The sequence below is a fragment of the Eriocheir sinensis genome, chromosome 32 (genome assembly GCF_024679095.1).
Source record: "Eriocheir sinensis breed Jianghai 21 chromosome 32, ASM2467909v1, whole genome shotgun sequence".
Lineage (NCBI taxonomy): Eukaryota > Metazoa > Arthropoda > Malacostraca > Decapoda > Varunidae > Eriocheir > Eriocheir sinensis.
Window position 1 is genome coordinate 16,375,981 of NC_066540.1, and position 10,000 is coordinate 16,385,980.

The 10,000-nt window shown below is 49.5% G+C and overlaps 2 protein-coding genes across 6 annotated transcripts in view; both read left to right on the top strand.

The window, feature by feature from the left end:
* LOC127006284 (serine/arginine repetitive matrix protein 1-like) overlaps window positions 1-2,059 on the top strand; it is a 36,713-nt gene extending 34,654 nt beyond the window's left edge. The window contains exons 3-4 of one of the 2 annotated variants that reach the window (XR_007759379.1): window positions 1-1,883; window positions 2,020-2,059. The exon at window positions 1-1,883 is cut by the window's left edge and continues 615 nt beyond it. Coding sequence is in view for 1 of the 2 variants with exons in the window: in XM_050875995.1 (XP_050731952.1) it covers window positions 1-37 (37 nt within the window). In the remaining variant the exon portion in view is untranslated. The other variant, XM_050875995.1, reaches the window with a different exon arrangement.
* Window positions 2,060-5,215: 3,156 nt separating this feature from the next.
* LOC127006285 (RAB11-binding protein RELCH homolog) overlaps window positions 5,216-10,000 on the top strand; it is a 15,651-nt gene continuing 10,866 nt past the window's right edge. For all 4 annotated transcript variants that reach the window (XM_050875996.1, XM_050875998.1, XM_050875999.1 and 1 more), the window contains exons 1-7: window positions 5,216-5,493; window positions 6,632-6,793; window positions 7,234-7,481; window positions 7,806-8,026; window positions 8,595-9,158; window positions 9,272-9,449; window positions 9,952-10,000. The exon at window positions 9,952-10,000 is cut by the window's right edge and continues 1,478 nt beyond it. In XM_050875996.1, coding sequence (XP_050731953.1) covers window positions 5,238-5,493; window positions 6,632-6,793; window positions 7,234-7,481; window positions 7,806-8,026; window positions 8,595-9,158; window positions 9,272-9,449; window positions 9,952-10,000 — 1,678 coding nt within the window. In that variant the 5' untranslated portion in view covers window positions 5,216-5,237. The remainder of the gene's footprint in view (window positions 5,494-6,631; window positions 6,794-7,233; window positions 7,482-7,805; window positions 8,027-8,594; window positions 9,159-9,271; window positions 9,450-9,951) is intronic.

The following is a 10,000-nucleotide window of genomic DNA, read 5'->3' on the forward strand; positions in this document are numbered from 1 at the left end:
CGCGCCACAGTTCATACGTGGCGGCGTTCGGTACTGAGGTGCCGCGGATGTGCGTGTCACGCCCCGCGTCCCGAGGTGACGTGACGCGCCGCGGGGCTGTGTCGTCCTGCTGTAGTACAGAGCGCGGCGGGCAGTGCCGTGCAGCCGCCGCCTGGCCACGCCCAGCCCCGGGCGGGCACGGACCAGCCTCGCCGCCTGTTAGCACCTGCCGCGGCAGTGTGCGGAGGACGCGGCGCTGGAGGCTCACCCTCGCGGGGCTGCCGCCGATGATTTTTCTTCCTGAACTTACTGCCTCGGCGTCTGTCCCGCCCCGGGTGAACCACCGGGCAGCGGCCGGCGTGAGCCCCAGCACCCTCAGACGCCGGGGCGTTAACCTCGCCCCAGGAACCCGCCATGTTGCCGCCGAGCCCCGACCCCTGCAGCTGTGTCTGTCCGGGGCAGGGAGCCACCCACCCACTGGCTGACACACACACACACACACACACACACACACACACACACACACACACACACACACACACTCTTGTGTAGTGGTTAGCACGCTCGCCTCACAACCGAGAGGTCCCGGGTTCGATTCCCGGTCAGAGTGGAGACAGATGGACAGTGTTTCACCCATGCCCGCTGTCCAGCCAGCAGTGATGGGCGCCGGGTGCCAGGCGGGGCCGTGTCCTGCCGCTCCCGTCACCCGCTGAGCTCCAAGCCCAGGCAGGGAGGGTCTGGCGGGGGGCCGCGAGTCCAGCACGTGACCAGACCACGGTGACTCACACACACACACACACACACACACACACCGAGAGCAAAAACAATAATAACAACAATAATAACAACGAAAAATATAATAACAATAACAATAATGATAATAGTAATAGTAATAATGATAATGATAATAATGATAATATTAATGATATTGATAGGGCTAACATGTGATATATACTTAATTTACGTGTGTGTGTGTGTGTGTGTGTGTGTGTGTGTGTGTGTGTGTAATAATGCCATGTTTTATATTTCATTACGTTCCTTATTAATTTATGTTTAATGAGCTTAACACACCGTCGCAAATCCTTATTTCATTATGTTTTTGTGAATTATCAACTGTGTGTGTGTGTGTGTGTGTGTGTGTGTGTGTGTGTGTGTGTGTGTGTGTGTTCACTTATAATAGTTTCCACGCCGTCGGTCATGCAACAATTTCCACAATGTTTCTTTACTTAGCTTCAATATTTGCTTGTTTACTTAAGGGGCTATCACACTGGGCAAATTTTCCGTGGATCTTCAGTCAAACCACGATTTCCGCTGGCGTGGTTCTCATATTTCCGTGGTTTTCTGACGCGTCCACGATCTTCCAAGGCTACGGTAGATTTCACTGAAGGACGACGGTATTGCTCATCATCATCATCAGCCGCAATAACAAGAAATAACTGAGAACCACGTTAGCGGAAATCGTGGTTTGACGTACTGAAGATCCACGGAAAATATGCCCAGTGTGATACCCCTTTTATGCCTCCATGTTCCTGCCACTCATCTGCGTGCGTTTGTATATACCGTAGCATAGAATTGGGAGAACCACATACCCCCTACCCACCCCCACCCCACACACATACACACACACACACACACACACTCACACACACGCACATTAGATAGTTTCATGTGTATACGGAAGGAGGTGATCCGTATCTATAGCGTGACGAGACGGGATGCTGCGAGTCGCGAAGATGAGTGATGAGATGAGCAGATGACGTGAGGATATCAGAGCATCAGCAGGAGGAGGAGGAGGAGGAGGAGGAAGAACACAAAGGAACACAGAGGAAGAACAAACAACAGCAGACTTGATATGGTCATTACGAGGCTGTTTGTGACAAGCTACACCAATTATCTAATCAAAGGTGGAAGATGAAGGACAGCAAAGGCGAAGGAGAAGGAAGAACACAAAGGAACACAGAGGAAGAACAAACAACAGCAGACTTGATATGGTCATTACGAGGCTGTTTGTGACAAGCTACACTAACTATCTAATCAAAGGTGGAAGATGATGGACAGCAAAGGCGAAGGAGGAGGAAGAGGAGGAGTAAGAACACAAAGGAACACAGAGGAAGAACAAACAACAGCAGACTTGATATGGTCCTTACGAGGCTGTTTGTGACAAGCTACACCAACTATCTAATCAAAGGTGGAAGATGATGGACCACAAAGGCGAAGGAGGAGGAAGAACACAAAGGAACACAGAGGAAGAACAAACAACAGCAGACTTGATACGGTCCTTACGAGGCTGTTTGTGACAAGCTACACTAACTATCTAATCAAAGGTGGAAGATGAAGGACAGCAAAAGCGGAGGAGGAGGATGAGGCGGAATAGATTAAAATAAAGTGTCATCAATATTTATAGGTGGTTTAGATATGTTTGTAATAGAGAAAGAAGAGAGAGAGGGCTATTTCAGTAGGCCTAGATAAGACCCACACCGCCATCACTCACTGAAAGCCGTATAGGAGAGGATGCAGAAGAGGAGAGAAGATGCATGAAGGTCAGGGATTATGCGGAAGTGATGGCGCCCCACTATTTGTCATCATTAAAAGAACATAAGAACATAAGAACATAGGGAAACTGCAAGAGGCCGAGTGGATGCAGGAGGCCATTCATCAAGTTACTTATCCTAAAATGACATTACTAATCACATCATTGCTATTGGTGAAGGGCAGTGTCATCAACGACCTTACAGTATTGCTAGGGGAAGACATATGGGTTGGGATTACAAGACACTTGGCCATATCACATCAGCTGTTTCTAAAGATCAAAGATTGGGTTAGTCGGGTTCTAATGAGTGTTTCTTCAGGTTCACGGTACAGAGGAAGGGTCAAACTACCACCAGGGTCATACAACTACCCCTGGAAATGCCCACAACTCCTACGAAAGCCTTGTCAAATAGGTGTTTCTTAGGTTCACGGTACAGAGGAAGGGTCAAACTACCACCAGGGTCATACAACTACCCCTGGAAATGCCCACAACTCCTACGAAAGCCTTGTCAAATAGGTGTTTCTTAGGTTCACGGTACAGAGGAAGGGTCAAACTACCACCAGGGTCATACAACTACCCCTGGAAATGCCCACAACTCCTACGAAAGCCTTGTCAAATAGGTGTTTCTTAGGTTCACGGTACAGAGGAAGGGTCAAACTACCACCAGGGTCATACAACTACCCCTGGAAATGCCCACAACTCCTACGAAAGCCTTGTCAAATAGGTGTTTCTTAGGTTCACGGTACAGAGGAAGGGTCAAACTACCACCAGGGTCATACAACTACCCCTGGAAATGCCCACAACTCCTACGAAAGCCTTGTCAGATAGGTGTTTCTTAGGTTCACGGTACAGAGGAAGGGTCAAACTACCACCAGGGTCATACAACTACCCCTGGAAATGCCCACAACTCCTACGAAAGCCTTGTCAAATAGGTGTTTCTCTAGGTTCACGGTACAGAGGAAGGGTCAAACTACCACCAGGGTCATACAACTACCCCTGGAAAGGCCCACAACTCCTAGGAAAGCCTTGTCAAATAGGTGTTCTTGGGCTGTGCAATTTCTTTCAATATGACCTTTGACCTCACACTACCCCTTAATGCTGTACCCAGGCCATTTATCCACAATACGGAGTGCCTGGAAGTGCCTTGTAGCCCCCCACTGACCCCCCCCCCTCCTCCCCCCCCATGGAGTCTTAAGAACAGGAGGGATCTTGAAACTCCTCCTCCGCCATGTCAATCCCTTACGTTAGAGTGTTCGATCCTGTTTTGAAGTGTTGCAGCTTGCGTGTGTATATAGAGTCCAGGAAGGTCTTGTTCTTGTAGTTGTGTTGCTGTGTATTATTATTTCTTTGTTGTTTTGTGTATATAGGTGTGTTTTTAAAAGGATATTTGATTGCTTGTATCATAGTATTTTAGTGGTGTTGAATTCCTTACTAATTAAGATCGACTTGGTGGGACACGATCGCGATGCTTTTTTGTTTTATTGCGTCCTAAGCCATTTTTATTACTATTATTATTATTATTATTATTATTATTATTATTATTATTATTATTATTATGTTTGTATGTAATGGGATAATTGTTTTGTATATTGTTTTTTTTTTTCATTTTTCGCTTGTTTCTTTTTTTTCTTTCTTTTCATAATTGATCTTGGAGCTAAAAAAGAAAGCTGGTTAGGCCTATTGTTTTTTTTTCTTTTGTTGTTGTTGTTTTTTTCTTGGAATATTGAAGTTAAATAAAAATGAGTTTGAGAAAGATTTAAAAGTCTATTGTATATTGTGTTTCCATTATTATTATTATTATTATTATTATTATTATTATTATTATTATTATTATTATTATTATTATTATTAGTTTTCTTTTTCGGTTCCTCGATTTTTTTTATTCCTCCCATTATTATTTTCCGCTTGATTTGTGATAATGTAATGTTATGGCGTAGATTAATCTCTCTCTCTCTCTCTCTCTCTCTGTAGTGCTGAGTTGTATATTTAATAAAATGTGTTGGTGGGAATATTTCGTTTTTTTAGTCATACAGAAACCTTTGTTCCTAGTAGTAGTAGTAGTAGTAGTAGTAGTAGTAGTAGTAGTAGTAGTAGTAGTAGTAGTAGTAGTAGTAGTAGTAGTAGTAGTAGTAGTAGTAGTAGTAGTAGTAGTAGTAGTAGTAGTAGTAGTAGTAGTAGTAGTAGTAGTAGTATCTCATCATCATTATTATTACTAACTATTTTTTTATTAAGTATAGCGCTTCCGTGGTACAGTGGTTCAAAAGCTTAGTGTACCTGGGAACACCATGGGGAGAAGGTAAGAGGATAAATATATAAGCTCGTGGACGCCAAGCCAGCGCGCCCAACATGACCTTTCTTCTGAGCAACAATTTGGTATTTTCTGAATGAGAAATAAACCTGCAAAATAAAATAAGCTAGAGAGACACATAGTAAAAAAAACTAACTTGCCCCAAGCAGCAGGAGGGTACAATAAACCCGCAAAGCAGAATAAACTAGCTATGCCCGAAGCAGTAGGGTAAATATTGTTAGGCTCGTGGACGCCATGACAGCGCGCCCAAACATATGACCTCCTTTCTGAGCAACAATTTGGTATTTTATGCATGAGAAATAAACCCACAAGACAGAATAAACTGAAAACATACATAATTACAACAAGAAAACTAACTATGCCCCAAGCACTAGGGTAAATATTGTTAGGCTCGTGGACGTCCTGCCAGCGCGCCCCAACATGGCCGCGGCCGAAGCAGACGTAAATATGCCCTCGCCGGACTCGCCCAGCCCCGCGCGGCCCCCGGAGCCCTCGTGGGACGGCGTGGCGGGGAAGCTACTAAAAGAAAAGTTCCTCCTGACGGCGCTGGAGCTGTACCTGGAGTTGGAGGAGCGGGGGAGGGACTTGCCCGTGCTTAAGGAATACTTCTCCAACCCCGTTCATTTCGAGGCCCGCACCGCCGCCGAGCCCCACCCCCAGGCAGGCCCCGGCATGCGTGAGTGACGGGGCGATGGGGGCACTTGGGGCTGGGGGAGGGTTGTGAATGCTGGGGGCTGGTGACAGGCTGAGGGTGGGGGCACATTGCGGGGTCTGGCAGGCTGGGGATTGGTGGGAGGGACTAGCAGGCTGGGAATTGGTGGGAGGGACTGGCAGGCTGGGGATTGGTGGGAGGGGCTAGCAGGCTGGGGATTGGTGGGAGGGACTGGCAGGCTGGGGATTGGTGGGAGGGACTGGCAGGCTGGGGATTGGTGGGAGGGACTAGCAGGCTGGGGATTGATGGGAGGGACTGGCAGGCTGGGGATTGGTGGGAGGGACTGGCAGGCTGGGGATTGGTGGGAGGGACTAGCAGGCTGGGAATTGGTGGGCGGGCCTGGCTGGCTGGGGAGTCGTGGGGGGGGCTGCCAGGGTGGGGATTGGTGGGAGGGACTAGCAGGCTGGGGATTGGTGGGAGGGACTGGCAGGCTGGGGATTGGTGGGAGGGACTAGCAGGCTGGGGATTGGTGGGAGGGGCTGGCAGGCTGGGGATTGGTGGGAGGGACTGGCAGGCTGGGGATTGGTGGGAGGGGCTGGCAGGCTGGGGATTGGTGGGAGGGACTGGCAGGCTGGGGATTGGTGGGAGGGACTGGCAGGCTGGGGATTGGTGGGAGGGGCTAGCAGGCTGGGAGGTGGCATACAGACTGGGGTAGTAGAGTAATCAGGAGTTATATATGGGGATTGACAGGCTGTATGGTTGCTGGGGGTGATGGGAGGGGCTGTCAGGTGTGGGGGGGGTGGCTAATGGATTGGAAGGGGGACTGACAGACTAGGTTGGCAGGCTGGAGGGGGCTAACAGGCTAGGGGTCAGCTGTAGGCCTGGTGGTGTCAGCCTTATCAGTGGTTACATTGGGGGCTAACCGGCTGGGATACGAGCTTCCTCCACTGTTGTCGTTCCACAGCCATTTCTTCTGTGATATTCAGCCTCCTCCTATCTTCCTCCACCACCTTTCTCCACGTCTTCCACCACCCCAAAGTTTAGTGCTCTGTACCCACCAAGTCCATTCAGATAAACACACAGAATTAAATCGTTCCAAACCATTCTCTTCCCCCTCCACATCCTCCACGCTAACTCCACTCCATCTCCTCCACCCCCACAGTCCGCACCTCCAGCCAGACCACGCTGGACTCGCTGGACTGGGGCCGGCTCAGCGAGGACGGGGAGCGGGTCGGGGATGAGCGTGTGGCCGTCCTGGAGTTTGAGTTACGGAAGGCTAAGGAGACCATACAGGGCTTACGGGCCACTCTTACGCAGGCTACTGGTGAGAGGGGAAAGGGAGAGGGAGAGAGGGGGTGTAAGAGAGAGAGAGAGAGGGAAAGGGGGTGTAAGAGAGAGAGGGCGAGAGATGTTGCTTGATTGATGGATTGATAGGAAATAGAAATAGGCTTACAGGACATTCTTACACAGGCTACTGGTGAGAGAGAGAGAGAGAGAGAGAGAGAGAGAGAGAGGGAGAGATATGTCGCTTCCTTGATTGACTGATAGATTGATAGATAGATAGATTGACAAGGAAATAGATGTACAGCGATTTATTTATTTATTTATTTATTTTTTTTTTTTTTTTTTTTTTTGTGTGTGTGTGTGTATAGCTTATTGCATGAAACAGATATATTGACTGACTGACTGACTGACTGACTGACTGACTGACTGACCGACCGGCTAACAAACAAACAAACTAACTCACTGGCTCCCTATCTACAGAGCAGCGACCAGCCACCACCACAACCACCACCACCAACCCTGCAACCACCACCACAACCACCACCACCACCGCACCACCATCGTCAGGGGCAGCGGGGCAGGGTGGGGCAGGGCGGGGCGAACGCTCTGCCACCGCCCCGCCACCCCCACATGAGAGGCGGACCCTGAACTTCTTGATCAATGAATATTTGGCATCGGCGTCGTATAAATTAACAGCGATCACCTTTGCGGATGAGAATGATGACCAGGTGAGAGAGAGAGAGAGAGAGAATTGATTTAGAAAGTACATGTGTGTAATGGAGAATTCTGAATATTGTTTTTGTTTTATATATAAGATCTGTCTACTACTACTACTACTACTACCTCTTCCTCTCTCCTCCTCCTCCTCCTCCTCCTAATCTTCCTTCACATCCCTCTTCTTCCTCTCCTTTTCCTTCCTTCTTCCTCTTCTTTCTTATATATTAGACTATTTTCATTTTTATTATATTTTATTTGAATTTACGTTTATCTCCATTTTTCTACTACTACCACTACTACTACTACTACTACTACTACTATTTCTACTACTACAGGACTTCGAGCACTGGGATGACGTGGGCCTCAACACCAGCCGCCCTCCAAGCCTAGTCCAGCTCCTCCGAGACAGTGGTGGCGGCGGCGGTGACGACAGCAACCACCACCACCACCGCCACAAGACTACCACCACCGCCACGGCCGCCACCCAGACAGAGGAGGAGGTGGTGGTGGTGGCGGAGGTGGAGGAGTTGAGGGAAGTGGTGATGAGGCAGGAGAGGTGAGCATTGGTGGTGGTGATGTTGTTTTAGTAGTGATGAAAATACTGAGAACCGTTTGCTGTAAAAGTCTGTTAAGCTTAAGTCAGTCAGTCAGTCAGTCAGTTAGTCAGCCAGTCAGTTAGTCAGTCAGTCAGCCAGTTAGTCAGTCAGCCAGTCAGCCAGTCAGTTAGTCAGTCAGTCAGCCAGTTAGTCAGTCAGCCAGTCAGTCAGTCAGTTAGTCAGTCAGTCAGTTAGTCAGCCAGTCAGTCAGCCAGTCAGTCAGTCAGTTAGTCAGTCAGCCAGTCAGCCAGTCAGTCAGTCCAGTACTCCGGAAATCCTGACAGTGTGATATTTTCCGCCGAGGGTCAAATTTTAGGTTCTTTTGGTAACGTCAAGAAGATCGAATCGGGGAGAGAAAAAAGAAAAATATGGAAAAATGAACGAAAGTGGACTTGTTTTTTTTTTATTTTACACCTTTTTCTGTTGCCCTTGAGCGGTTTCTTTATCGGTAAAAAAAAAAAACCTGTTCCCTTATCGCAATAATAATAATAATAATAATAATAATAATAATAATAATTCCCCCCACAGAGAACTTGAAAAACTCCACCATCGCCTCTCCTCCCCCATCGCCCCGCCCTCCCCCGGCCCCGCCCCGGACCGCACTCAAGGGGAGGGGCGCCCCGCCACCACCCTCAGCCCTGGGGGAAGCACAAGCCGGGTCGATACAGGGCGGGAATCCCCAGAAGGAACGTCGGACAGTGAAGGCGGGGCAACGGGGGGAAGCGGGGTGACCGGGGCAAGTGGTTTCGTCATGATCCCGTCGCCCACGAGCCCCGAGGAGGACCTGGAGGAGTGCCCCGCCCCGCCTGACTCCATAGAGGAACTTTTAGCCGGGGCAAACGAGCCTCTTGAAATTGCCCCGCCCCAGGATTCAATAAGTGACCAGATTACGGAGATTTTGGAGAGCGGGGCGGTGGAGGATGTGCCCCGCGGTGTGAGCGAGGTGGTGGGGGAGGGTGTGGAGGAGGTGGTGAGCCCTGATGACCCCTGCCCTGCCCCCGCCCCGGAGATGGAGGGGCCGGCCGGGGCGGGGCAGCACCTGGAGTTCCTTGTGTCCGAAGCGAAGAGATTGTTGAGTGGGAGTTCAGGGAGGTAAGGATTCTCTCTCTCTCTCTCTCTCTCTCTCTCTCTCTCACACATGATTTTTTTTTATTTTTTATCTGATAATAATAATAATGTTGATAACTTTTTCCGCCCCGCCCCAGGAGAGCCCCGCCAGGCCTAGAGGACCGAGTGCTGCATGTGGGGCTGATGTGTGCAGCGGGGCGGAGCGGGGCCAGGGTGGCGGAGGCGCTGGCAGGGTGGGGCGGGACAGACCTGGCTGGGGTGGTGGCTAAGACACTGCCCCGGATTGCCCCGAATGTGATACTGGCCAAGCGGGAGGTGAGTGTGTGAGTGTGTGTGTGTGTGTGTGTGTGTGTGTGTGTGTGTTTACCTGTTTGTAGTATACAGGGCCTGAGATCAAGCTTGGTCAGTCCTGTCTCCCAATCCATATTTGCCCAACTTTTCCTTCATTTTCTGGACACTGCCGCCTCAACAGTGTCTTTGCTAAGTTCATTCCATGTATCCACACTCATGTAAGGAAAACTGTACTTCTTTATGTCTTTCAAACAAGTCCCCTTTTTCAGTTTCTTGCTGTATCCTCTTAGTTGCCTCCTGCCTTCTATCTCAATTAAATCATAATAATTATAATAACAGGTTCTTTAAATTATGGCAGCTGTTGTGTATGTGTGTGTGTGTGAGTGTGTGTGTGTGTGTGTGTGTTAGGTGTGTCCCTGCCACCCTTGTCTAGTGTTTGAGGTGGGGGCACAGACAGGCACACAGTCCTGTCACTCTTGGGTGTGTGTGTCTGGCGGCCACACAGTAACAAGGCCGTGTGTTGCAGGAGGTTGTGCCGCTGGTGGTGGCCGGGGCGGGGCAGCAGGTGAGTGCGG